We start from the raw sequence: 26,034 nt of genomic DNA on the forward strand, positions 1-26,034 counted from the left end.
AAAGTTACCCTTACTACTTGAGGTCCTCGTGTGAGGCAAGGGTGGCTCACCTCCACCCACGCCTGCTGGTTTGAAGCAAGCCAGTTGCCATGGATGAATTCAGGCAGATAATAGCTGATGCCATGTTAGACTTCTCAGGCAGGAGCCCCAACCATCTCCTCTGTCCATTTTGGTAGGTGGCACCTCTGAGCATGAGAAGCTTTGCCGGGCCCGGGACCAGTGCCGGGAGATTCTCAAGTATGTGAATGAAGCGGTAAAGCAAACAGAGAACCGCCACCGTTTAGAGGGCTACCAGAAACGCCTGGATGCCACTGCCCTGGAGAGGGCCAGCAACCCTCTGGCAGCAGAGTTCAAGGTAGGAGGCAGAGACTGCAGCACAGTCAACCCCTCACACTTTGTGGGCACCCTTAGGAGCAGAACTCTGGTCAGGGCTTGGAGAGTCTTGGAGGTAGGAGACAAAGACCGGATAGGGTTGCACAATGGAGCCCCAGAAGACACACACCCTGTTATTGTCACCCTGTCCCTAGATGGACAAGGTAGACAGCCCTACCCAAGAAAGACTAGATGTTGGAACTCAGCCTGAGAGAGCAGGGGATCGGGTAGAACTGGAGGTAAGGTGGAGATCTTCTGGGAGGGAATAAAGCTGGAGGCATGGGCAGGAAAAGCACTGTGTGATCTTCTTGGGACTGCAGTTGGCACATGGTAGGGGCAGGTAGGAGACCCAAGTCAGAGCCATCAGTATATCCCCCCGCTGGCACATGGCACATGACTTCACAGTTACCTTTTTGCTTGTCTTCATCCCCCACAAGAGAGTAAGAGCAAGGACTTTTTCTTACTTACCAATTCCCAGCACCTTAACACAATGTCTGGCACACAGTAGGTTCTCAAACACTTGAATGAATGAATGAATGAATGGTGTCTCCTTAACAGAGCCTGGATCTTACAACCAGAAAAATGATCCACGAGGGGCCCCTGACCTGGAGGATCAGCAAGGATAAGACCTTGGGTATGTGCCAGGGGACTGGGACTGAGTGGGAACCTGCAGTGGGTGGGCCTCCCTGGGCTTTTCTCTCTGTCTTTCCCAAGCATTGAAACATGACTGGAGGTGATAGCTCAGGACATGGGAAGGGAGTAACCAGAGAGAGAAATGGGGTCACCAGACTCCCAGGGCTTCCTAGAGCCTCCAAGAGCCTATGGCCCTACATTGTGCTCATGAAGGATGAGTGGGCACCAGGGAACGTCTCCCCATGACCATACCCCTCCAGACCTCCATGTGCTGCTGCTGGAGGACCTCCTAGTGCTGCTGCAGAAACAGGACGAGAAGCTACTGCTGAAATGCCACAGCAAGACCGCTGTGGGCTCCTCAGACAGCAAGCAGACCTTCAGCCCTGTACTCAAGCTCAATGCTGTGCTCATCCGCTCTGTGGCCACAGGTACCTGGGGAGATGGTCCAGGCTGGCCTGGGGCTCAGGGAACATGTCCAGCGAGTGCTGGGTGAGGCAGGGTCAGTGTGGAGCCTTTACAGGACCTACCTGTCCACCTGTGTTCCTTTCCTCCTGTCCTGACCCAGCCTAAGCAGGAGGACTGGCCCAAAGTGGGGTAGGATGAGGGTTAGGATGGGGACCAAGAGGAAGATAGACAACCAGGCACAGGGGTGGTCAGCAGTCCTCAAGCACAGTGCTGGTTTGGATGGGACGTGCACACCCAGGATGGGGTAAGAGTGTCTGAGCAGGATTGGGAAGAATGGGATTAGGCAGAATGAGTAGGACAAGCCTTATCTGCTATAAGAGTGACTTGGGCAGAGTTTGGTTACAGAAGATGTTAGTACCCACGGTACAGAGCTGGGTCCAGTGGACAGAGACGTTTCAATGAGAAGTGCAGTGTGTGTGAGAAAGGGCTCTGGAGCAAAATTCTCTGGATTCACTTTTTTTGTCTGTAAGATAGGAGTGATACCTACCCTACCTCTTGGGGGCATCAAAAGGAATGACAGGTATGAAAAAGTTTTATAAAATTATAAACTATAATCCCACTGCTTTGGGAGCCTGAGGCAGGCAGATCACTTGAGGTCAGGAGTTTAAGACCAGCCTGGCCCACATGGTGAAACCTGTCTCTACTAAAAATACAAAAATTAGCCAGGCATGTTGGCAGGCACCTGTAATTCCAGCTACTCGGGAGGCTGAGGCAGGAGAATTGTTTGAACCTGGGAGGTGGAGGTTGCAGTAAGCCAAGATGGCACCACTGACTCCAGCCTGGGCGACAGTGAGACTCCGTCTCAAAAAACAATAAAAAGTTTTATAAATCCTAAGCACCATACACACATCAGCCATCACTATTATTAGAGCAGGAGAGGAATGGGGTGGCTGTGAAAGATGACATTAGGGGTCCTGGAATTTCCTCTATCCCTTGTGTAAGTGGGTTCCAAGTGGTCCTCATGATCCACATCTGTCTCGTGCTGCACTCTCCATCCGCGTTGAGGGTCAGGGCTTTGAGTCCCACTCTGTCACCCTGGCCCAGGCTGCAGTCACACCTCCCATCCCTAGTACAGACCCTTCTACCTTCCTTTCCTCACACAGATAAACGGGCCTTCTTCATCATCTGCACCTCCAAGCTGGGCCCACCCCAGATCTATGAGCTGGTTGCATTGACATCATCAGACAAGAACACGTGAGAATTGATTGAGGGGTTACCCGTAACCACAGTCCCTTTGGGACCAGGGTGGTGTGTATGAGGATGGTGGATAGCAACACCAGGACTGGGCCCCAGAGCAGTGCCTGGACAGGGGGTTGGGAAGGGAAGTGGGAGGTAGGACAGAAGTAGAGAAGCTGGGAGGGGTCATCACCCCTGAGCTAGTCGCCAGGCCCACTTCTGGGAGAATGAGTTTCTGGCAGTCTTCCAGCAGCTGCTGCTGCTGCTGCTTTCCTTCCTGCCCTACTCCCTTCACCGTCAGGCGAATTAGATTCATGCATCCTTCTCAAGCATTTGCCTCCTGCCCAACCCATGTTCTCTGACAGCAGCTGCCAGAGATGGCGTGGTACAGTGGAAGGAGACAGGTTGAGTCAAACAGTTTCCCAACTCCAGGGTTTTCATCTTTCAAAATGTGGCTAATGCTACCTGTTAGAGAATTACTTTAGAGAGAAAACACAGAATGCTTTGCCCAGAGTGTAACAGAGGGTTGGTGTCCAGGATTTGGTAGCTGCAAGTAATATAACCCCAAGGGAGCAGCCCGGGAGGACTGTACAGGGAGGTGGGCACCTGCCAGGCAGAGGGTTCTTAGGGCCTGGAGAAGGGCCTGGAAGCCTTGCTCCAGTGGGCTCAGTACGGGGTGGTGTGTGCCACTATCTTGCTCTCACTACAGTCCTCTCTGTTCCTGCCGAGCAACAGATGGATGGAGCTCTTAGAAGAGGCCGTGCGGAATGCCACCAGGCACCCCGGAGCTGCCCCGATGCCCATCCATCCTCCACCCCCAGGCCCCCAGGAGCCAGCCCACCAGGGCCTCACACCCAGCAGGTGCAGCACTTAGCCCTCCAGACCCCACACTCTCTCCACTCCAAACCTCCTGTTTCCTGCTGCTTCTAAGCCCTTCAACCCCAGGGGTGGACAGCCACAACAGGGAAATGCTAGCAGGGAGCAGACAGCTCCAAGCGCTGGCAGATGGAGAAACATGCCCCCATCCCTGCTTCCTGTCCCTGTCCGCTCCCCCACAGTCTGCCACCTGGCTGTAATAGAGCTGAGCCTGAAGTAGGGTGAGGGGGATGTAGAGCAGGGGACCAGAGAAGCTCAGCCAGCAGCCCCCCTCCTCTCCGGGTTGCGAAGCAGACCAGCCAGGTGAGGAGGCCCACACCGTCCTTCTCGGGTCCTACTGCATTGCCCATTCTAATACATGAGTCCAGGGTGGAATCTCATGACATCTCACCCTGAGTTGGTTTCCTCCCTCAGGGTAGAACTGGATGACTCAGACGTGTTCCATGGTGAACCCGAACCCGAGGAGCTGCCTGGAGGTAAGGGCCCTGAACTGTCCTGTGGGAGCCTGCCCAGGCCTTTTTCTGTAGGCACAGGTTGGGTGTGAGTATGGGGCGATGGGAGAGTCCATCGGGGCCCGGGGTGTGAGGTTTTGATAAAGAGTAGAGAAGAAACAGGGCAGGAGGAAGAATCTGGAAGAGGAAGGAGAGCAGAGTGAACAGACTTAAGAAAGGGTGAACTCACTCACCTGACCAGAGATTCCCACCCAGCCTCTCTGGGTGACAGCGTCAGCCATGGAAGAAGACGAGCAGTCTGGCGGGATCCACGGGCCCTGCATCCTCCAGGGGGTTACTGTTGGGGAGAGAGATGCGTACTGCAACTATGGGGGTGGAAAACATGGGGGCCTGGGGAGCTCAAAGGGCTTAAGATGCAGTTACTGTGATGGGGACAGCATTCTCATTGAGAGCTTGTGTGTGAAGTAACCTGGGGTCTTGGGTTTCAAGAGAAATCTCGGGCTTCCTGGCTGGGTGTCTGTTGTTTCCTTCTGCTTAGAATGCTTTTCCTCCTAACGCCACACCTCCTTCATGTCTTCATTCCAGTGTCCTCTTGGCCCAATCTGTTTAATACTGTAGCCAGCACTGCCCAGCCCCCAGCCCCATGCCCTGCTGTTGTCTTCTTTCCCGTGGAAGTTACTGCCTTCTAACAAACTACATAATTGACTGAAGAGTCTTATTTTTGTATGTCCCTCCACTAGAATGTAAGCTCAACATGGGCAGGGATCTTTTTGTTTTGCTTACTGTCATATGCCAAGAGCCTGGGACAGTGCCGGCCACAGGAAGTTCTCAGTAAACAACGGTTGAACGAATCCGTGTTCCCAGCCCTTTGGCTCCAAAGCTGCGCATAGGCTTTCCCATACAAGCTGTCTCCCTTTCCCTGCCTTCTTCTCTCATCCAAAACAGGCACTGGGCCCCAGCAGAGGGTCCAAGGGAAGCACCCGGTCCTGCTAGAGGACCCCGAGCAGGAGGGCAGTGCAGAGGAAGAGGAACTGGGTGTCCTGCCTTGCCCTTCTACATCCCTAGATGGAGAGAACAGGGGCATCAGGACAAGGAACCCCATCCACCTGGCCTTCCCAGGCCCTCTGTTCATGGAAGGGCTCGCTGACTCCGCTCTGGAAGATGGTGAGTGCTTCAAGGCCCTGCTGTCAGCCCCTGGTCCCCAGTTGCACAGCCAGTGTGAACTGGCAGGCGCCTGCACCCTCCACCTTCCCAAAGGCTCTCCCTGGTGTGCTTGAGGAGAGATGGATGCAGAGACAGATGTCATTCCCCACCCAGCCCCCACCAGCTAGTTGACCAGAGCCCTCCAGCTTCACCTGTGCCTGAGGTCACCACCTTGGGGTCGGTGGGGCAGCACAGCGATCCTTCTGGCGTGGTGTGCCATCCTGTGCTGGGAAGACACCACCCTGTTTCCCTTCCAGTGGAGAACTTGCGACACCTGATCCTGTGGAGCCTGCTGCCAGGTCACACCATGGAAACTCAGGCTGCCCGGGAGCCCGAGGACGACCTGACACCCACACCTTCTGTCATCAGTGTCACCTCTCACCCCTGGGACCCAGGCTCCCCAGGGCAGGCGCCCCCTGGGGGTCAAGGGGACAACACCCAGCTTGCAGGGCCAGAGGGGGGACGGCCAGAGCAGGAGGACGTGGGTCTCTGTTCTCTGGAACACCTACCCCCAAGGACCAGAAATTCTGGGATATGGGAGTCTGCAGAACTGGACAGGAATCTGGCTGAAGATGCTTCAAGCACAGAGGCAGCAGGAGGTTACAAAGTTGTAAGAAAAGGTAAAATAAATGGGAGTGTCCAGTGGGGAGACAAGCTCCCTTGCTAGGTGAGATAAGTCTTCCGAATAGCTGCTTCCTTCCCTATATTCCCCCTGGGTACCGTGTGAGCAGAGACCTACACTTGGTCCTGGATGAAGGAGACACGCTGATACCAGGCAGGCTTTGGAGTTAGGCAGTCGAGATTCAGAGCTTAGCTCTGCCACTTAATATCTGTGTGGCTTTACACAAAATTCTGAATCATCTCTGAACTTCATTTTGTAACACATAAGGACATTTCCTTCTGCCTGGCACAAACCAGCTACCAGCAACCAGTCTCTTGTTAGCGCTCCTCACTCATCTGGTCCCACAGAAAAGAGCCGCCCTTCTCAGGAGCCTCAGGCTGGGAAAGACAGGGCAGGTGCATGCAGCCCCTCACACCAGGCAACAGCACCTAGGGCAGTAGAGGTGGCAGCTGGGACTGGAAGGGGTGGAAGACAAAGCTGAGAAGACATTTGGCGAGTGAGGGGTATGGGGAGTGAATAAGGTGGCAGGGAGGGCACCCCGGGTTGGAAAACACCATGGGCAGCCTTGAGACAAGAAAAGCCAAGACAAGCTCACAGGGAGGCCGACAGGTCTGCCCAGCCCAAGCAGTGAGCCCAGGGAGGAAGGTCCCTGCCCCGGGAAGAGTGGGCTGGTCTGAGAGGGTGGCAAGAAAGGTAGAACAAAACCTGGGGCACACCTGGGGTGGGGTTCCGCGCTAGTGGGCCTGCCCTCCCCTGAGGTTCCACTCTGCCGCCCTTCCAGCAGCATTTTTCATTCCATCTGCCCAATGCCCGCCTTCTCCTGGGTTTCTGGGAACTGACCTTCCTTCTCTCTCTGCTGGTGAATTGGTGGAAAGTTCTCTGCACTGCCTGGGATGTCATCGTGTATGAGCTTGTGTTCACCTTGTTCTTCCCGTTTTCTCCTCCCCCGTCCCCACCTCCTGCCCTCTCTCCTTCCTGTTCTCTCTCCCTTCCCTTTCCTTGTCTTCTGGTCTCTCCTCTTCCTGGTGGTGGTGGTGTCGGTGCAGCTGAGGTGGCAGGCAGCAAGGTTGTCCCTGCACTACCAGAGAGTGGCCAGCCAGAGCCTGGGCCACCTGAAGTGGAAGGCGGAACAAAGGCTACGGGTAATAACTTTCTCCTTGGAGCTAAAGACAGGCCAGGACTGGAGTGTGGAACCTGTGAGGGCAGAGTCAGACCCCTGCCCATGGTCACACACACACCCACAAGCTCCCTCAGCTGCCTGGAATGGGGAGGAGGAGGAAGATCTGGCTCTAAAGACAGGGACAGGCCCTGTGCTGTCTTAAGAATCCACCTGTCCAGGCTCCTGTTCAGAGTGGCAGGGATAAATGCCTGTGTGCAATTGTGGGAGGGGCAGGGAAGCCTGGCCTGGTTCTGGGGACCCAGTGTCCTTCACCTGATGCTCGAGCAGCCACTTCCCCACCTCAGCCGCCGCTCCAGTGTCACTGTGGAAATCAGCTGAAAGGGCCCCCCAGGTTCCACAGTGGTCCTCTGTGCTTCCTGCCTGTCAGGAACCCTCCACGTCCTTCCTCCAGCTCTCTCTGACACCCCTTGGTTGGGTCAAGGGACCTCCAGAGGATCAAGGCATGGATGGAAGAGGGGCAGGGCGGGGCTGCAGTTCATCCAGAGCTGGAGTCAGGCAGGGCAGGAGGGCTGCTGCCTGCTCCTTTCAAAAGAGCCTGAAACCAGTCCACAATCTGTTTACTCAAGGACGGGGAGCCACTCTGATTTCCCCAAATGAAATACTGCAGCTCTGCCACTTCTCCCTTGAGTTCACCACTCAGCATCTCCCCTGGGTTGGGGCCAGACTGAACAAAGTGCCATCTAGAAAATCTCGGGAGTGGCCGAGCGCGGTGGCTCATGCCTGTAATCCCAGCACTTTGGGAGGCCGAAGCGGGCGAATCACGAGGTCATGAGATCGAGACCAGCCTGACCAACATGGTGAAACCCCATCTCTACTAAGAATACAAAAATTAGCTGGGCATGGTGGCACGGGCCTGTAATCCCAGCTAATCGGGAGGCTGAGGCAGGAGAATTGCTTAAACCCAGAAGGCGGAGGTTGCAGTGAGCAAACATCGCGCCACTACACTCCACCCTGGTGACGGAGCGAGACTCCGTCTCAAAAAAAAGAAAGTCGCGGGAGCAGGGCTTTTAGGGGGCTGGCAGACAGTGAGCAAGGCCCGTGTGCTGCAAGTTCATCTGGAGAGGACTGCCTGGCCTGCTCTGTCGGGTGACTAGGGAATCCCACAGGAGCGGGAGGATAGCTTCAACTTCTCTGTTTGCCTCCTGATCTCATTCTCTTACTGTGGGGACAGGGAACTGCTTTTATGTCAGCATGCCAGCAGGACCCCTGGACTCAAGCACCGACCACTCAGGGGTACCCACAAGCCCCCCTCAGCCTGACAGCGTCCCTGCAGGGCAGGCAGAGCCTCGGCCTCAGCTGCAGGGAGGCAATGGAGATCCAAGACGCCTCAGCCGCTCTCCCCCAAGCCTGGCCCTCAGGGACGTAGGCATGATCTTCCGTACCATTGAGCAGCTCACCCTCAAGCTCAACAGGCTCAAGGTGAGGGAAACAGGGCTTGGGTCCCTGCAGGCCTTCAGTCCATCACTCCAAAACCATTCCCCATGAGTGAGATGTGTGTCTTCGCGGGAGCCCTAGATCCTGTCCTGGCCCGGGAATCTTCCCCCAGCCACCCTTAAATCACAGCCCCATCCCCAAGGCCCAGCACAGATCAGAGTATGACCCCTTCCCCAGGGGCCTTAGGAATAGAAGGACTTGAGCAGACATTCCCCCGCCGACTCTTCCAGGATATGGAGCTGGCCCACAGAGAGCTGCTCAAGTCCCTCGGGGGAGAGTCATCTGGTGGCACCACGCCTGTGGGCAGTTTCCACACAGAAGCAGCTAGATGGACAGACGGCTCCCTCTCACCTCCCACTAAGGAGCCCCTGGCTTCTGACTCCAGGAACAGCCATGAACTGGGGCCCTGCCCTGAGGATGGTGAGTGAAGCCAGGTCCCTCTCAGGACCTACCATAGGGGAGAAGTCCGCCACCTGGTGAGGACACATCACTAAGCAGTGAGAGATAGTGGTTCTCAGAGTCTGGTTTCCCCTTGAGTGAAACGAATTCATTCCCTCAGCTTCAGAGAGGGATCTTTTTAGGGAAGTCCCACAGAAGCTCCCTGGAAAAATGGGGAGCTTAGAATTGAGCCCTCTTTTTCCTTGTATATGGAGGTAACAAACCAGGAGGAGCCTGGTCTCACATCTAAGATCTGTACTTTTTAAAATTACATATATATGTGTGTGTGTGTGTATGTGTATATATACATATATAAAATATAAATATTTTCTATTTCTTCGAGACAAGGGCTGGCCTGGCTATGTTGCCCAGGCTGGTCTCAAACTCCTGGGCCCAAGTGATCCTCCCTGCTCAGCCTCTGAAGCAACTGGGATTGCAGGTGCACACACAGTGCCAGCCTAAGACTGGTGCTGATTAAATGGTTCAGAACCACACTGGGTGAGCCAGGGACACAGCTATGTCATAACTCAGGAAGACAAGGCATGTACCTACCTGATCTAAGGACTTTAGGGGCTGATGAAAGTGGAGTTCAGTAGACAACCCTTTTCAAGCCCTGCAAGAAACTGGGGTTTCTGGAGGAGAAGGAAGGTGCTGAAGGGGCTGCTCTCGTGAGCCTGAAGACTTTCTAGACAGATCATGTGGAAGCGGTCACCTCAGGCTGGCCAGTTCCTTACCTTCATCCTCCTCCCACAGGCTCTGACGCCCCCCTGGAAGACAGCGCAGCAGACGCAGCTGCGTCACCAGGACCATAACCGTGCAAACCACCAAATCCTCTGTGTCCCCACTCCTCCTTCAGGGACTGGCCTGAGACCAGGGCACAGGGTAGGGGGGATCCCAACGCTCCTCCCTGTGGAGGAGGCAGTTGGGGAAACTAGGATCCAGCCAAGGCCTTGGGGGAGACCCGCATGTTGCTTGGTCTGCTCAAATCGGAGTCAAGTTTCAGTGTCTTTTCCCTCCCTCAGCCCAACCCTCCAAGGCCTTGTGTCTCCAAAGCATGCTGACTGCATCTGAAAGGCCCCCACTCACCATGGTCTGCCCTCACCCCACATGTGCGTGCATGCCTGTACATGCGCTGCCCTCAGACATGCAAGTGAAAGGAGGAGGCTTCTGTGTAAATGCACTTTCTTCCTCCCCTCTTTCTCCATAAGACCCCAGGCGGAGGTGGGTGCCTCCCCTCCCCTTTGTCACTTTGGTTTCCTATAAATATGTATGTATCGTATGTGCATCTTTGCTATTGTAAATAACTTTGACCTTTTTTGTTCCTGTTCCTGAAGTGCTGGAGGCAGTTATATGGAAGAAGCTGCTTAGGGAAGAGGGGGTTCACTTTTATCTCCTAGTTAACAACCCAGCTCGAGGATCGAGCGTAAAGGGGGAGCCAGGCCTGAGTGTCCCTGTCGCTGTGAGTGGGAAGGTCTTCTGGCTCCCCGTCCCACCTGGCTCCAGAGCCTGCCCTCCACAGCTTGCTGCCGGGCTACTCCCTCCCTCCCTGGACTTCTCATCTTCACAAGATGGGGACCATGGGGAGTTTCTTACCCCACCTATGTCCCTCCTTCCCCACCCTGTCCCTGTAGAAAACCAGTGAAGCAGGTACGGAGCTGAAGACTGGGCCCAGGAGGTGGGGATAGCGGGTCTGAATGCTGAGTCCCTGAATTCACCCAGGACCATCCAAGGGGCCACCACAGCATTAGCCCCATCACCATGTCCTCACCCAACTCTCCCTGATGAATAGAATATACACACTGTGCTAGGTGTATATATACATATATATATATATAAATATATATATAATATATAAAATATAGATATGGAAATGACTGTTTTGCTGTTAAGATAATGTATACTCTTTTATTTTCTTCCTTTCATGGTTAAGATTTTTTTTTTAAGAAAAGTTAAATATTCTTCAATGGTGGTATGTGTGTTTCTTGGAATCGCTGTGATAAAAGGTACGGTGTTTGTTCCCTGTAAGACTGGATAGGATTGGATAGTGGGAACCAGAGGGAGCCCTCTCACCCCTAGACCCAGGTCTTGCCTGTTCCCTCGCCTGTTCCTTCAGATGTGTACTCGCTGAACTAGGGGCTGGGCAAACTTAAGTTATACAACCCCCATGGAGAAAACATGACAAGACACTGATTCCACACACACAAACACACATATATATGTATATAAAGGAGCAGTGGACCCATAGTCAAGAGGTCTCATGAGCTGCCCTCAATGAGCTTGAGGACTTTAAAAGCCAAACCTAAGCGGGAGGGTTGCCTTGGGCCTGGCCAGTTCGTCACTGTCATCCATCCACATCCTCCCACAGACGCAGCCACATCACCAAGACTAACCATATCACCTCTGTCTCCTGACATTCAGTGTTGGATTCAAGTGACAAACTCTCTTCCAGCCCTAACCCTGACTCCCTCTCACAATCCTCAGCTATGTCCTCATTAGGGTACAGTGTATTTGGGCATCAGAATTGATACAGGAGTCATTAATGATGAAGGGTGGGATAAGGATATGGGCTGAAGGGGTCACCGAAGCTCTGGAGGACATGGCAAGGTTCCCTGCAGAAGCTGGGGTGACCATCCAGCACCTCAATGTGTTCAGTGTTGGGAATTCAAAGAAATGATGGGTTTTTCCTGGAGAAGCTCGCTCTACAACCAGCTGCAGAGACAGCTGGGGCAGTCAGACTAGGAGGGCTCCAGGCACTCAGAGGCAGGAGACAGGCCTAAGCGCCACTGAGCCACACAAAATAAGATGGCAGGACAAGGGAATTCTAGGTAGGCAGAGGCAGTGGAGTGAGGGAAGTACGACTAGAGAATGTGGAACAGGTTGAATCTGCTCAGAAGTGAGGAAGGAAGGCTGGTCCTTGTTGATCTGCGCCTTCTCGGACACTGCTATAGGTTACAGGTGGGCTCCCCAAAGCCACCTGCAATGGCAGGTGACCTCAGTGGAGGCAGCACTGAAGGGTAAAGGTTTGGGGACCGTGACTTGGCTCAGGAACCTCACACCTCTGGTTTCAGATTGCTGACTTCTGCAGGTGGGTTATTAGGGTTCATGTTCAATGCTTAGCCTTTGCTATGTAGATGTTGAGCGTTTAGCACCCTCTCCAAAGTGGCCTGCCAAGCCTTTGTTCATTTTCTTAAGCTGAACCTTACCTCTCCTCCAAAGTAGTCAAACACCTGGGCCAGCCAGATGGGAAAGCTTGCTTAATTCCTCTGCGTTACCTACTCCTGCTCCCACTCTCCTCCCAAGCCTGTGCGTGTCAGTTATTAATCCCTATCCCAAATCTTTCTGAATGCAAACCCTGGCATAATGCATGTCCCCTAGGGAACACGGTGGGGCATGGCTATTGCCTGAGCAAGGAAGAACTAGCCCCCAGGAGGCAGAAGGGCAATGCCCCTGGCTAACTGAGGCCAGAGGGGCTGAGATCATCCCCAGCAGAACTGTAATTCAGACCACTTTTCTGCCATTCTTGGCCATGTAACATGGACAGACACAAAATCTAAATGTTCCAAGTAGTTCTGGAAGAAAGTTTTCAGACAACCTCAAGGAAAAGTATAGCAACAGACTTTGTTATTGGTCTGAGATCTCCCCCAGGGAGGTCAGCCCACACAGGGACAGGAGGTGCTTCTGAGTCTCAGAGGCAAGCAGGTGGGAGGGGCTAGGGGAAGAATGCCATGGCCTCATCCTCCCTGAGTTTGGCCTTGATGGGATCCCTTGGCAACATCAGCTCCTGGATTATGGCGTACGCAGGACATTGTGGGGTGAAGCAATTTTTCTGAAAAGAAAAGGAAGGCTGACATCTGACAAGAGGAATGAAGATTAGTCCTCTGGGAGAAAAAAAAAAAAATGGTCCTGGGGCAGGGTGGGTTAGGGGCTGGGGGACATGCAGAAAAAGCCGAGTGATTAATACTGCTGATCTTCCAGCAAGAGGAACGGAGGTTATGTTGTGATTTTTAAAAAGAAGCAGAGAAACTACAGAGCTTCCTTGGAAATGGGGAGACAGAAGCTGCCTGCAGCAGCTGTCTAGTGTGACAGCTGATTGATAGGGGCAAGCTCTGCTTCAGCAGGAGAGAGTGAAAGGGACTCACAGCGAGGGACAGCCACAGCAGCCCCACTGGACCCTTGGACACACTCTTGGCCTTGGAGAACTGCATCTGATACTGCACTGTGGCGAGGAAGCCCTCCAGACCCACCTCTGTGATGCGGTTCCCTGGTGGAAGGTGCAGACAGGTGGCCTCTTAGCACCACAGGCCTCACTGGCACCTGACACACCAGACATCCCCAGCAGCCCAGTTCCTCCAGCTCCCCACTCCAGACTCACTAGCCCAGGCACACCTTTCCCTGACCTGGCCCTTCACCCAGCTCTTCACACACACCCCATCTAACTCCCCTCATTACTCCAATCGCCTGTCCCCAGCCTCCCAGACTCAGCACTTCCCCTGGCCCCTCAAGCCCTGTGCAAGAGAGCCTTGGGGAACATGCAGCCCAAAGATGGGAGGACCAGGTCTGCTCCACAGAGTCAGGGCAGACACCCTCAGGCAGGACAGGACCCAGGTAGCCTCATGGCAGGAGGACAGAGGAGGTTGGCAGACATACGGAGGAGGTTGAGGTGCAAAAGGACCTTGTTCCCAGGCATGAAAACTTTCCCATCTCGGTGCTCCACAGGCTCCAGGAGAGGGTTGATCACCTCAGTAGCCTCAACAACCAGCTGCTAAAGCAGAATACTAATTGCAGCAGACAGCAGGGGAGCTGGTCAACAGGCCATTCATTCATTCATTCAACATACATGTTTTGACTGCCGGCTATAGTCCAGGCTTTGTCCCAGGTGCTGGGGATACAAAAATAAATAAGCCCATACCCTCAAGAAGCTCCTTTGTGTTGGGGAGCCAGAAAGTGAAAGTAACGTGGTCTAGAGTGAGCACTGATAGAGGCAAACTCAGAGCACTGTGGGAGCACGGAAAGGGAATACCTAGGCCAGGCCAGGAAGGGTCTCCTGTGAATGCACATCATGTACGGGAAAGGTGTTCTAGGCAAAAAAGCAGGTGCAAAGGCTCTGGAAGCGTGAAACAGTATGTCACATTCAGGTTTTACTAAGTGTTTCCTAACACCTAGAGCAATGAGGAGAATAGATTGGAGGGAAGTGACTGACAATGACGGGCGCGATGAAAAGAAATTGCAATAGTCCTAGTGACAATCAGCAGCCTGATCAAGACAGAGGCAGAGATGAAAAATGGAAACTGAAAGCCAACCCCAACCTCTTCCTGCCTCTGAACATCCTCTTTTGTAAGATTTTGTCTTGGGTGCCAGAGAAGACTCCTGAAAGGAGACGGGCCCTTCCCTGCCTAGGGTGTGCAGGGAGTCTTCCGATGGAAGCGAAAAGTACAGAGAGGCAGACGCTCAGGCAGCTGACAGAATGGAGGGATGAGGGACGGTGGGAGCACTGGAGGCAGCTCAGGAAGACTTCCAATGCAAGCAGCAAGTTGGTCCAAGTTGAAAGGGGGCACAGAAGATCCAGGGGCAAAAGAGAGAGGGTCTGAAGAAGGACCTATGCACAGGGTAGCGTGGGGCAGTGCCATGACCATAAAAATGCGCTGGCTTCCTCGGGGAGCTGCTGAGAGGGGCAAAAAAGAAGACACTTTGTTCCTATGCAACAGTCCAAGCAAGTGATGGAGGTGGTGATGAGGAACTGAGGGCCTCTGGGGAAGCAGCCTGGCTGAGTTGAGACAGCAGATCCAAAGTGTGGGCTACTAATAGACAAGTAAAAGTAGAAGGGGCCTGCTCCCACTATTCCCACAGAAGCCCAGGGTGAGATGGGAGGGGGTTTCAGGTGAGGTTGGGAGAGGAGTGGAGGACAAATTTGAAAGTAAATGGCTGCTGCCACAGCATGGGGCTGGAGACCACATTCCAGCAGCGGCTAGGGTGAGAGGTCTCAGGCAAGCCTGGAATCCCAGGGGTGTGCCCCCTGCCTCCACTCCTCCTGGCAGCTTACCTCGGACTCCGGGAGGATGCTGCGCTTCTCTCTGCTCCCGATCTTGATCCCTTTTATCCTGCTTGGCTTCTGCTCAGGGATGGTTACCTCTGGGGCCAGAAGAGCAGCCAGAATGCACAGTGCACACTTCTAATGCCACCCAGCCTCCCTCTCCAGAAAGAACAGGCTAGGTGAGGCAAAGATACCCCCCAACTTTGGGTTTGGGTCCAACAGAAACGGCTGGAGGGGGCTGGGTGTGGTAGCTCACACCTGTAATCCCAGCACTTTGGGAGGCCAAAGCAGGAGGATCACCTGAGGTCAGGAATTTGCAACCAGCCTGGCCAATATGGTGAAGCCCTGTCTCTACTAAAAATGCAAAAATTAGCTGGGCGTGGTGGCGCATGCCTGTAATCCCAGCTACTGGGTAAGCTGGGGCAGGAGAATTGCTTGAACCCAGGAGACAGAGGCTGCAGTGAGCCAAGATCGCACCTCTGCACTCCAGCCTGGGCAACAGAGTGAGACTCCATCTAAAAAAAAAAAAGAAAAGAAAAAAAGAAATGACTGGAGGGGGCCCCAGCTAGGTGGGTGGGTTCTTTGAAGACAGGGCCACAGAGCTCCAGCTCCAACAAAAGGGATGAGGACAGCAGTGGGTCAGGATGTCTGGGCTGGATGCGGCTCTCCACATCATCCCTCTGTGAGAAGGAAATCAAGCCCAGAGGGACATGGCAAGATGAGCTCCAGGCAGGCGCACCCAGGCCCAGAACAGCCTCCTGCACCCGTCCAGGCTCTCTTCCCTCCTCCACACAGGAAGGTGCCGCCAAAGGGCGTCCGCACTTACTCCCCTTGCCTGCCTTTGTGGCATCTTCTTTCTTAGGGGTTCCTTGTGTGGGTGACTGCCCAGACCCCGACTTCTCCTCTTTCTTGGCCAATTCCTGTGGAGAATGTGAGAAGAGAGGTGGAAGTCCCACCTCCAGAGGGGATGGGCAGTGGTGAGGGAAGGAGCCCAGATTAGGACCTGCAGCCTTAGGGGGAACTTCAAAGGCCCATGTGACCTTCTTCCCTCCACCGCTTCTGCACATGATGGAAGCCCCCTCCCCTGTCCGTCCAGTGCCCAGGCTCTGTCCCATTGCACACCTACCCATGACTTCTCCTTTTTCTTGCCCAGGCCCTTAGGGGTTTTCATTGTCTGCGTCTTGTCTGTCTTGTCCACCAATGCACTATTGCTGATCCCTACCATCTGACTCTTCTCACGGTCCGTTTTGGAGTCCCCATGTCGAGAGGAGGAGGGCTGTGCTCACAAATGGGAGGGAAAGGAGGAAGAAGCCAGAGTCCCTTCCTCAATGGGGGCATGAAAGGTAGCTGTACACATACTTGGGGAGCAGTCGAGCTGACAAGCACCCTCCCACCCACCTCCCTGCCTAATAATCTGTATAGGACTCCTCTGGGGTGAGATGCTCTGGGGAAGAAATAGCAGAGGGACCTGGGTAGGGGTGATATGAACGGTGAGGCAGGGTCTCAGATTCTCACATTGAGGAGAAAAAATAGCAGCTTTTATTGAGCTAAGTGCCAGGCGCTATTTTAACTGCATTGCAGGAAATAAGTCACTAAATCCTCTCAACAGTCATGAAATAGGTACAATTACCCACTTACAGATGAGGAAACTAAGGCAATGAGAAGTTAAGTAACACAGGCCAGGTGCAGTGGCTCATGCCTGTAATCCCAATACTTTCAGAGGCCAAAGTGGGCAGATCATTTGAGACCAGGAGTTCGAGACCAGCCTGGTCAACGTAGCGAAACCCCATCTCTACTAAAAAAAATATAAAAATTAGCTGGGCGTGGTCGCACACGCCTGTAATCTCAGCTACTCAGGAGGCTAAGGCAGAAAAATCGCTTGAACCCAGGAGGCAGAAACGGCAGTGAGCCGAGATCACACCACTGCACTCCAGCCTGGGCAACAGAGCCAGACTCTGTCTTAAAAAAAAAAAAAGTTTAGTAGCTTGCCCAAGATTACAAGCTGGGATATGGATGAGCCGGATTTCAGGTCCAGATGTTCTCAATCTAGTGTCGTATCTCAACCAGTACACTCTACTGCCCATAAGGTGGTTATGCAATTAGAGCCTGCCCAGCAGGCGCCTGGCAAACGTCTGTGCACAAATCGGAGGGAAAGACAGTCACGAAAGAGGGTGGAGATTAAACCGGATGGCCAGTTTGCTGAAAAGCAGCGGACTTGGGGAGTGGGCTCGAGGGTCAGAGGCGCTCTCCGCTGGTCCTGGGGCCTTGGGGCTCCTCACCGATCGCGAGCGCTCCTGCGTCCCTTTCTCCAGCAGGAGACGCCGGCGCTCCACCACCTCCGTGTGCGTCAACTCGAAGGCGCGCAGGACCTGAAGGAGGCTGGCTCTCAGCGGTCGGCTCCCTTGGCCCGTCCACGCCCCGGCCCCACCTGGTCGGCACACCCACCTCAGCCAGCTTCAGGGCGCCCTTGTCCTGGATGCGATTGTGGGCCAGGGACAGCCAGAGCAGGGAACGGTTCAGCCGGAGACCCTAAGAAGCGGGCAGGGACGCGTGAGCCGCCTGAGGCGCCCCTGCTCCCAGCGGGTCCCTCCCGGCCGCGCACGCACGTCCGCGATGTAGCCCGCGCCCTCGTCCCCGATGTGGTTGAAGCCCAGGTTGAGCGAGACGAGGGTCCGGTTGCAGCTGTGCAGCGTGGACAGTGCCTGGCCCAGGAGTTGCGCCCCGCGGTCGTCGATGTTATTGTTCCGCAGGGACAAGTGCGCAATCCTGGGGCAGCCAGAGGGAGAATGTGGGTCGCTGGAAACGGTACAGGGCGCCCGCCGGAATACGGGAGACTTGAAGGCTTGAGGGGGCCGTCTGGTCTGAGGATGTAGGGGCAGGAATCGACAGCCCTTGCCGAGATGGTAGGGGGACAAGGAAGGGCGGGGACTAAAAATGGCTTGGAATTTCGAGACAGGCCCAGAGAAAGGGTGTGAGGGCAGGGAGTCTCACGTGCTGTCCAAGGCCATGAGCTTATGATAGGACTGCTCCGGCAGTGGGTTCCCCTCCAGAGACACCTTCCTGAGGGCAGGGGAGATCTGAGAACTAGAAGGTACCACTGAGGCCAGGTAAGGGAGGGGAACAGAGAGGAAGTGTGCTTCCCTGGGAAGCAGCTAGGAAGCAGAGTCGAAGGATTGCCCCCCAATATAGGAAAGATATGTGACAAGTCCCCAGACTAAAAATTAACAGGTGTGCCCGTTGTGAAGGGGCTGCTCCCCAAAGTTGGTGACCCAAGGTAGGGTGGCCCCTAAGATGGCCTTCAGTGGTCCCCACCTCCTGGAACTCATGCCCCTGGGTCATCTCTTCCCCTTGAGTGTGGACTTCATATTAGAAGTGACTCACTTCTGGCCGAGCACGGTGACTCACGCCTGTAATCCCAGCACTTTTTGAGGCCAAGGCAGGCGGATTGCCTGAGCTCAGGAGTTTGAGACCAGCCTGGGCAACAGGGTGAAACCCCATCTCTACTAAAAATACAAAAAGTTAGCGGGAGGTGGTGGTGTGTGCCTGTAATCCCAGCTACTTGGGAGGCTGAGGCAGAAGAATCACTTGAACCCCGGAGGCAGAAGTTGCAGTGAGCCAAGATTGTGCCACTGTACTCCAACCTGGGCAACAGAGCAAGACTCTATCTCAAAAAAAAAAAAAAGAAGAAGAAGAAGAAGAAGGGCGGTGGGGTGGAGGGAAAGAAGTGCCTGGCTTCTAAAGAACAGAACATGGCAGAAGAGATGGGACAGCACTTCCAGGTTTAGGCTACAAAGGCCGTGGCTTCCGTCTTGACTGCTCTCTGGCACTCTCTCAAATGGCCAGCTGCCATGTGGTAAGGACACTCGAGGCAGCCTGTGGGGAGGCCCAGGCAGCCACACAAGCGAGCCTGGAGGCAGATTCTCCACCACAGTTGATCCTTGAGGTAACTGCAGCCCCAGTTGGCAGCTGTACGGCAACCTCAAACCCTGAGCCAGAGCACTCAGCTAGCCCACCCCCAGGTCATCTCACAGCAGCTATGAGATCATAAATGTATGTCCTTTTGAGGCACTGAATCTTGGGGTTAATTTGTCACACAGCATAACTACAACATGAGCATCCACACGGCAGTGGCTTCTCTAACAGTGCTGTGAGAGTGGAGGTCCTTTTCTAAGTTACAGCAAAAACTGAACTAATGGCTAGAAATGACTCCATGTAAAAATTTGCTCCCATGATTTCTTATTTTGTTCAACCCTTCAGCCTGCCTCATCTGTCACACAAACTTGATTACATTCAGTTTAAATTTGTTTATGTTGCTATGACTTACTCTTACACATTATTTACAGATGAATTAATACAGTTGTTTTCTGCTAGCTAATTCCCATGATGGAATGAAACATGTTTCATGGTGTTTTACAGAGTGCTGGGGACCCCAACCTGAAGAAGATACAGTCCCTGCCCTCAAGGAGCACCCAAGCCATCCACAGGAGGAAGACAGGCAAGCCACTGCACGGAGGGGTACTTGCCCCGTACACTCCCAACCACACCTGTAGTTACCTGCCCCATGCCTTGCTCCTGCTCCTTCCCATACAAGTATGCCCTTTCCCAATTCCCTCTCTGGCCTGCTCCTAGGCCTCCTTCAGCTCAGTACCACCTCCTCCAGGCAGGTTTCCAGGTCTTCCTGCCCCACATCCATAAAGTGGGGTGGCACTTCTCTCTGCCCACCCCCTCCCCCGATGAACCAGTCCTCCATCACCAGTCTCCACATTGCCCTGCAGTATTTATTCTTTTCTCCTTTTCTCTCCCTCCCTGGACTGTGAGTTCCTGGAGGATAAGAACTTGCCTTACCAGCCCCTAGTACAGGACCAGGGCCCCAGGCAGCCAGGAAGGAGAGCGAGAACCTCTGGGGAGGGAGTAGAGGGTAATGAGACTAATGCAGGGGAGACAGGATGAGCCCCTGAAGGTCAGGTTCTTTGGGTGCTGGTGTGGGCAGAAAAGCGGGCCTGGCTTCTTGTCTAATGGGGGTATCATGATCCAACAGACTTTGCCTGCTTCTGATTCCACAGGGATGCCAGCCAGGCCCACAGGAGCTGGGACCTGCCACTTCCATCCCCACACTGCTTCCCTCTGACCACCCGCCCAGCCAGGCTGCCCAGGCACTGGGGGCCTCTCCCTCTGCTGACCTGAGCGTGGATGAACAGAGAGGCAGGAGCTCGATGAAGGTGGTCAGGGTCTTATCCGTCAGTCCCACCTTCCAAAAGCTGGCGTGGGCGGTAAGTGCAGAAACACCGAGGTAGAGCGCTGCCTCCTACTGGAAAACTCTCCCCACACCGACCTCCCAGCGGCGCCCTTCCTCAACCCCCACCTCCCACCTCCCCACCGTCTCCAGAGTCTCCCATGCCCCTTGGTTCTCTCTCCCAAGCCACCAGGAGCCCCAACTCCCACTCTGGCCTCCCGCCCATCCCCCCAGTGCCTCTCACTTGATGGCCTGTAGCTGGGTGAGCGGGGGCAGACATTTAGAGAAGATACCCAGAATCCGTTCTTCAACCTTCCAACCTACGGGCCAAGAGGAGGCAGGCGCCTCAGACCTGGGAGGCGCCCGGGGAGCGGAAGGGAGCTGGGGCAGGTGGGGGGAGCGGGGCTCACCGCGGATGTAGATTTCCTTCACCGACTTGCTGTCCTCCTGCTCCAGCTCCACCTGGATGGTGGGCCGGAAGAACACGTATTTGCTCTCCAGGCTGTTGAGGCTGCAGGACCCCGACAGCCGCGGATCGTCTGGAAGGCAGAGGTGAGGAGGGAGGGGAACAGCCACCTCCCCAGGCTCCACGCTGGGCCGGCCCACGGGTGCCCGGGTGGGATTGGAGGACACCGCCAGCGCGGGAGGCGCCGGCCTGCGGGCGCTGCCTCTCCGGCCACGCGCGCCTCTGCTGGGATTTGGAAAGGCAGACAGGAGACTCCTCCACCTCCTCACCGGCCTCGTCGAATCCCCCCGCCCCCAACTCACACACACACACACGGCCCCGCGTCCCTCCATTTGGCCCGGAGTGGGAAGGGAGGCTGAGGATGGACGAAGCGACCCTGGCAGGCACCGGGGAGCTCCACTGTCACTCACCCAGGGTGGCCTTTTCCGACAAAGACGCGGAGGGGACGAAGGGCGGGTGGGGGCGGGGCCGGTTGACAACTTTGGGGAAGTCCGTGTAGCCCCATCGCGTGCAGAGCTCGGCGAAGTCGATCTCGAGGACCCCCGTGCACTGGTACTCCTCTGCGGGAGCGGGCGGGGGTGTGAGAGAAGGGGCCGCGCCCACCCCCCGCATCCCCAAGCTCACCCGCGCAGGCGGAGGGGCCCTCCTCAGATGGATATTTTTGCAGCCATTCAACTTGCAAATGCCTGGAAGAACGGACGCTGAAAACACTTGATAGGAAACGGGGAAAGCAAGAGCTCGGAGAAAGGGGATTAAGGGGCATGCGTACACGGTAGACAACGGGGTCGCCTCTTCTGTGTGCTGGCTTTCCCACTCCCAGGTCAAAGCCACTGCCACCCCTGCTCTCCACTCCCAGCCTGGGCCTCCGCCTTTCCCAGGTGTCCCCAGCCCAGCCTCCTCCTCACAAGACTTCTTTTCCTTCTGGAACTGCTCAGGGTCCCTGGGAGAAAGACGCGCAGGCCCGATGTGAGTTCCTTTCCACTCCTACTCCTTCCCTACACATACACCCAAGTGCAGCAGAATGATACTTTTATTTAACACTTCCCCTGTCCAGTGTGTTTATATAGCACTTCCTAGTGTCCAGTGCTGTTTGAAATGCTGTAGAAATATTAACTCATTTGTGAGTTATATTAATTCACACATGCCCACCACATCCCAACATGAGGGCTGTGCTATGCGAACTTGAGACTCTGAGTCTTCAAGGGACACTTGCACTTTCTGGCTGCCCACCATGGGCATCCCAGGAAGAAGTGCCTCCTAGAGATGGGACGGGAGTCCCTGCCAAGTGCTAGACTGGAGCTCCATAGAACACCACGCTGGCCACAGGGGCAGGTGCTGTAGGAGCTGTGTGGGGGAGGGACACATGCAGCTCAGCAGTAGGGAGCTTGCCTGAGGGCGTGGCAGGGCTGGCAGGATGCAGAGAGGCTCAAGGGTTCATGAGGAAAGGCATGAGAGACATGTTCCTCTTGTGTCCGGCCATCAGTGGGAACCCGGGCACACAGCCAAATGGATGAAGCAGATAAGAGGGCATAGGGAGGTTGCAATGTCCCCTTGGTCTGGCTGGCTCCTGCACACCTCCCTGCCCTCCCAAGCTTACGTCTGCTGGGAGAGCCCCTCATGCTTCCTTGCTTCACTCATACCTCCCTTCTCAAGAACAGAGATTCTCAAGCTTTAACATCTTAAAAATCACCTGGAGAGCTGTTGAAACAAATTTCCTGGGCCCTATCCTACAGAAATTCTGATTCAGTAGACCAGGTGAGGGCCATGATTTTGCATTTTTAGCAACTTCCCAGATGATGCTGAAGTTGCTGGTCCAAGGACAGTACCTTGAGAAGCCCTGCTGTAAAACAGTGCTGCCCCACAGTACTTCATGCCGTGGTGGAAATGGGTTCTCTCTGCACTTTAGCAGGTAGCTACCTGTCAGACAGCACAGCTCTTCTCCCTCCCACATCCCTTGCTCATGCTCTCTAATGATCTCACCTCATAGCTTCTTGAGAATTAAAGCCATTAGATAGGATGTCCTCTAAATCCCTACACTTTCCTATATCAGCCATCACTCTCTACTGGACACGAGCCCACATCTGCCCCTGCCACAGCACACAGTGATGTCTGCTAAGGCCACCGTGACCTCCATGTTGTCCTATCCAGGTGCCTGTGCAGGTGTCACTCCCATTCTCTCCTGCCTCTCTGCTGGCTGCTCAGGCTCCCCTGCCAGCTCCTCATCCTCTACTACCTGTAAGGCTGGATCCTGAGCCCTCTCCTCTTCTCTGTTTATACTCCCTGCCTCCTTATGGGGTCTCTTTCATTGCCAGGACTTAACTATGCCAGAACATCAGCAGCTTCCAAAGTCACAACTCCACCCTTAACCTATCTTAGTCACTGTTGACCCATGTGTCCAGCTGTCCAGCTGGCATCACCCCTTGGAGCTCCTGCCTTACATGCACCTCCTTTGGGCTTTCCCATCTCCATGAATGGCACCTCCTCCTACCCAGTGCCCAGTCCAGAAGCCTGAGAATCATTCTTGCTATGTTGCTCACTCCCTACCCTGTCCAATCCTTTACCAACTCTTATTACTTCTACCTCAAAAGTGTTTCTTTGAGAGGCCTAACCCAACCACCCCTCACCATTCTCACTGCCCTATCCCAACTCCCACTGTCCCCGGACTAGGCTGTTGAAATAGTCTGGTAACTCATCTCTCTGCCTCCTTCCACCCCGTTTTCTATACAGCAGCCGTCGTTTTGTGTGTGTGTGCGTGTGTGTGTGTTGAATGTAACTGGCTTCATACTTGTAGGGGATTCTATACTGTCTTGTCTTCCCTTCCAGAAGATGTTCTTTCTCCAGCTCTTATAATTCCTTCCCCTCATCCACCAGCACTGACAAGGAGATAGCACCTGGCTAATGCTGGACCATCAGAGCTTTCTCCCAAGTTGTTTCACTTTGATTCCAGAGACAGCAAGTTCTTGTCCCCGTGATGTTGAAGCTGGCAGATTTGTATCAAAAAGTCTTCTGATACATTTCCCCTTCATGCTTAGTTTGATTGGGGTTCTATCACTTACATCAAAAAGGGCCGTACATCTACTTATACCATTCTACTCGTTTTCCTTTCCCAGAGGATGTAAACCCCATGGGGACAGGACCATGTCCATCTCATTCTCCTCCCTGACATACCTGGCCTCATGGCTGGCATTTGGAAAGTAATTGTTGAATCAATGAATGAACATCTGTAAACTCTGTTCAAAGACACCTCCTGGCAACCCCCCTGGTGCCCTCACCCCCCGGCCTTCCTCTCTTCTATATCTTATCCCATCTTACTGGTGTTTGTTACCGTCCCAAACCAGAGTGTGGGTTCTTTAAGATCAAGTTCAATTCAAACATCTATCAAGCCGAGATGCAGGAACTCAACCTGGGTATGTATGAGTTCAGCCATAGCCATCGAGCAGTGAGTAGTTAGTGGGAACCCGGGAAGACGTAGTAGCCTGGAGGCCCGATCACCCAACCCCGGCGCCAGCGTACCAGGGCTTTTGGGCTCCTCCTCTCCCACGGGAGGCAAAACAGTCGCCGGCTTCTCTTTGGCCGCGCGCTCTCCCTTTTTGGTCACCGCGCCGGAAGACTTCTGGGTCCCCGGACGCGGGGCCCTGGGTGAGGCCCCCGGCGCGCTCTGCTCGCTCGACATGCTGGTGTTGTCTGCAGCGTCTCTGGGACCTTTCGTCGGGGCGGGAAGGTAGGACCGCACTCTATGGGGCTCACTCTGGGGGTGGCTGAATCAGGGGATCTCTGTTCCGCGTCCAGGGACCGGATCCGACCGGTCCGGGGTGGCGTCGCCTACGCGTCCCTCTCCAAGACAACCGCACGAGGCGGGAGGGCCCGAGGGAAAGGGGCAACCGCAGAGAGCACGCGGGGCCGACAGGGGGCGCCGCAGGGCAGAGCAAGGCGGGGGGAGAGCCCGGGAGGGCGGGTGGCGGAGCGAGAGCCGGAGGGGCGGGCAGGGCCCGGCGGAGCAGGCAGGGCTAGGGCGGCCGAAGATGGCAGGAGCTGATGGGCCCCGGAGGGCCAGGGCTGGCCGAACCTGTGCTAAGGGAGAAGGGCTAGGGTGACCCAGGACCTGAGCGGAGCCATGGCGAGGGAAACGAGTGGATCTTAGGACGGCAGCGGGGATAAGTATAGGGCGAGGGCGGGCAATCCAAAGCATCCTGGAATTGAGCCCGGGGGAGCGGGGCGGACTCGGCGGGGACGGGGTAGTGGGCAGTCGGAGGACATCAGGGAGAATCCAGGTGGGGGCAGGTCCACTCTCCAGAGTCCACCCACCTGTCCGGTAAGGAGAGAGCACCTGGTGGAAGGCGTCTAGAAAAACCCATCCAGTTGGTGTGGTGCTAGGTTTCTATTCTCGACCCCCAACTGTTTAGCCTCCTGGAGGACTCTGGGGACTCAGTTAATCCGCTAACGAGTTAATAAGGTGAGTCACACTCCTTACAAACCTGGGATTCAAAGTCATCACCTGACTCCTACTCTAGACCCTGATGGTTCTGCTCTGGTGGGCCCCATTTGAGTAAAGGCATACCTCCAAAATACTAAGGGTTGGGTTCCAGACCACAGCAATAAAGCTAATATGGCAATAAAGTGAGTCACACCGCTTTTGTTTTTCTCAGTGCATATAAAATTACGTTTACACTATACTGTAGCTAAGTGTGCAATAGCATTATGTCTAGAAATGCATATACTTTTTTTTTTTTGAGACGGAGTCTCACTCTGTTGCCCAGGCTGGAGTGCAGTGCAGTGGCGTGATCTCAGCTTACTGCAACCTCTGCTTCCCAGGTTTAAGCGATTCTGCTGCCTCAGCCTCCTTAGTAGCTGGGATTACAGGCGTGCGCCACTATGTCCGGCTAATTTTTGTATTTTTAGTAGAGACGAAGGTTCACCATATTGGCCAGGCTGGTCTTGAACTCCTGACATCAAGTGATCCTCCCACCTCGGCCTCCCAAAGTGCTGGGATTACAAGCATGAACCACAGCGCCCAGCCCAATGCACATACCTTAATTTAAAAAATACTTTATTGCTAAAAATGTTAATATCATCTGAGCCTTTAGTGAGTCATAATCTTTTCACTGGTGCAGCGCCTTGTTTTGATGTTGATGGCTGCTGACTGATCAGGGTGGTGGTTGCTGAAGGTTGGGGTGCCAGTAGCAATTTCTTGAAATAAGACAACAGTGAAGTTTGCCACATCAATTGACTTCCTTTCACAAAAGATTTCTCAATAGCACGCAATGCTGTTTGACAGCATGTAACCCACTGTAGAACCTTTTTTCAAAATTGGAGTCAATTCTTTCAAATCCTGCCACTGCTTTATCAACCAAGTTTATGGAATATTCTAAATTGTTTCTTGTCGTTTCAACAATGCTCACAGCGTCTTCACCAAGAGTGGATTCCATCTCATGAAACTGCTTTTTTTGCTCATT

General features: G+C 54.4%; 2 protein-coding genes and 1 non-coding gene across 43 annotated transcripts in view; 2 read left to right on the top strand and 1 right to left on the bottom strand.

Annotated features, from left to right (window-relative positions):
• ARHGEF11 (Rho guanine nucleotide exchange factor 11) overlaps window positions 1-10,130 on the top strand; it is a 110,701-nt gene extending 100,571 nt beyond the window's left edge. For 30 of the 39 annotated variants that reach the window (XM_077941909.1, XM_077941916.1, XM_001116835.5 and 27 more), the window contains 12 exons: window positions 177-355; window positions 931-1,006; window positions 1,266-1,433; window positions 2,574-2,664; window positions 3,382-3,507; window positions 3,937-3,998; window positions 4,920-5,138; window positions 5,435-5,797; window positions 6,846-6,941; window positions 8,151-8,398; window positions 8,644-8,833; window positions 9,605-10,130. In XM_077941909.1, coding sequence (XP_077798035.1) covers window positions 177-355; window positions 931-1,006; window positions 1,266-1,433; window positions 2,574-2,664; window positions 3,382-3,507; window positions 3,937-3,998; window positions 4,920-5,138; window positions 5,435-5,797; window positions 6,846-6,941; window positions 8,151-8,398; window positions 8,644-8,833; window positions 9,605-9,663 — 1,877 coding nt within the window. In that variant the 3' untranslated portion in view covers window positions 9,664-10,130. Of the gene's footprint in view, window positions 1-176; window positions 356-930; window positions 1,007-1,265; window positions 1,434-2,573; window positions 2,665-3,381; window positions 3,508-3,936; window positions 3,999-4,919; window positions 5,139-5,434; window positions 5,849-6,845; window positions 6,942-8,150; window positions 8,399-8,643; window positions 8,834-9,604 lie in introns of those variants that run through there. The other 9 variants (XM_077941995.1, XM_077941996.1, XM_077942007.1 and 6 more) reach the window with 4 other exon arrangements.
• Window positions 9,417-9,530, top strand: MIR765 (microRNA mir-765). The gene is given in 1 exon segment (NR_032687.1): window positions 9,417-9,530. It is a non-coding gene; the product is annotated as a microRNA mir-765 (primary transcript).
• Window positions 10,131-12,457: 2,327 nt separating the features above from the next.
• On the bottom strand, window positions 12,458-24,460 carry LRRC71 (leucine rich repeat containing 71). Of its 3 annotated transcripts, XM_002808246.4 has the most exons (15): window positions 24,095-24,460; window positions 20,992-21,141; window positions 20,526-20,654; window positions 20,360-20,435; window positions 20,063-20,140; window positions 17,874-17,942; window positions 17,489-17,648; window positions 17,328-17,411; window positions 17,162-17,251; window positions 16,009-16,158; window positions 15,709-15,802; window positions 14,892-14,980; window positions 13,499-13,610; window positions 12,991-13,112; window positions 12,458-12,677 (listed from the first exon to the last, which is right to left on the bottom strand). In XM_002808246.4, the coding sequence occupies exons 1-15, from the start codon at window positions 24,252-24,254 to the stop codon at window positions 12,561-12,563; spliced, it is 1,680 nt and encodes a 559-aa protein (XP_002808292.3). In that variant the 5' UTR covers window positions 24,255-24,460; the 3' UTR covers window positions 12,458-12,560. The 3 variants fall into 3 exon arrangements, with proteins under 3 accessions (XP_002808292.3, XP_077798236.1, XP_077798241.1); XM_077942110.1 differs by lacking the exons at window positions 17,874-17,942; window positions 24,095-24,460 and having other exon boundaries at window positions 13,499-13,613; window positions 20,526-22,254; XM_077942115.1 differs by lacking the exons at window positions 17,874-17,942; window positions 20,063-20,140; window positions 24,095-24,460 and having other exon boundaries at window positions 20,526-22,253.
• Window positions 24,461-26,034: the final 1,574 nt, after the last annotated feature.

This window comes from Macaca mulatta, chromosome 1, assembly GCF_049350105.2.
Source record: "Macaca mulatta isolate MMU2019108-1 chromosome 1, T2T-MMU8v2.0, whole genome shotgun sequence".
NCBI classification, from domain to species: domain Eukaryota; kingdom Metazoa; phylum Chordata; class Mammalia; order Primates; family Cercopithecidae; genus Macaca; species Macaca mulatta.

Coding starts and splice junctions, on each gene's coding strand:
- LRRC71 (XM_002808246.4), bottom strand. CDS start 24,254: ATGTCGAGCGAGCAGAGCGCGCCGGGGGCCTCACCCAGGGCCCCGCGT. Junction 20,436..20,525: donor GAAGGAAATCTACATCCGCG/GTGAGCCCCGCT, acceptor CTTGGCCCGTAG/GTTGGAAGGTTGAAGAACGG. Junction 12,678..12,990: donor TGCTGTGGCTGTCCCTCGCT/GTGAGTCCCTTT, acceptor TTTTCTTTTCAG/AAAAATTGCTTCACCCCACA.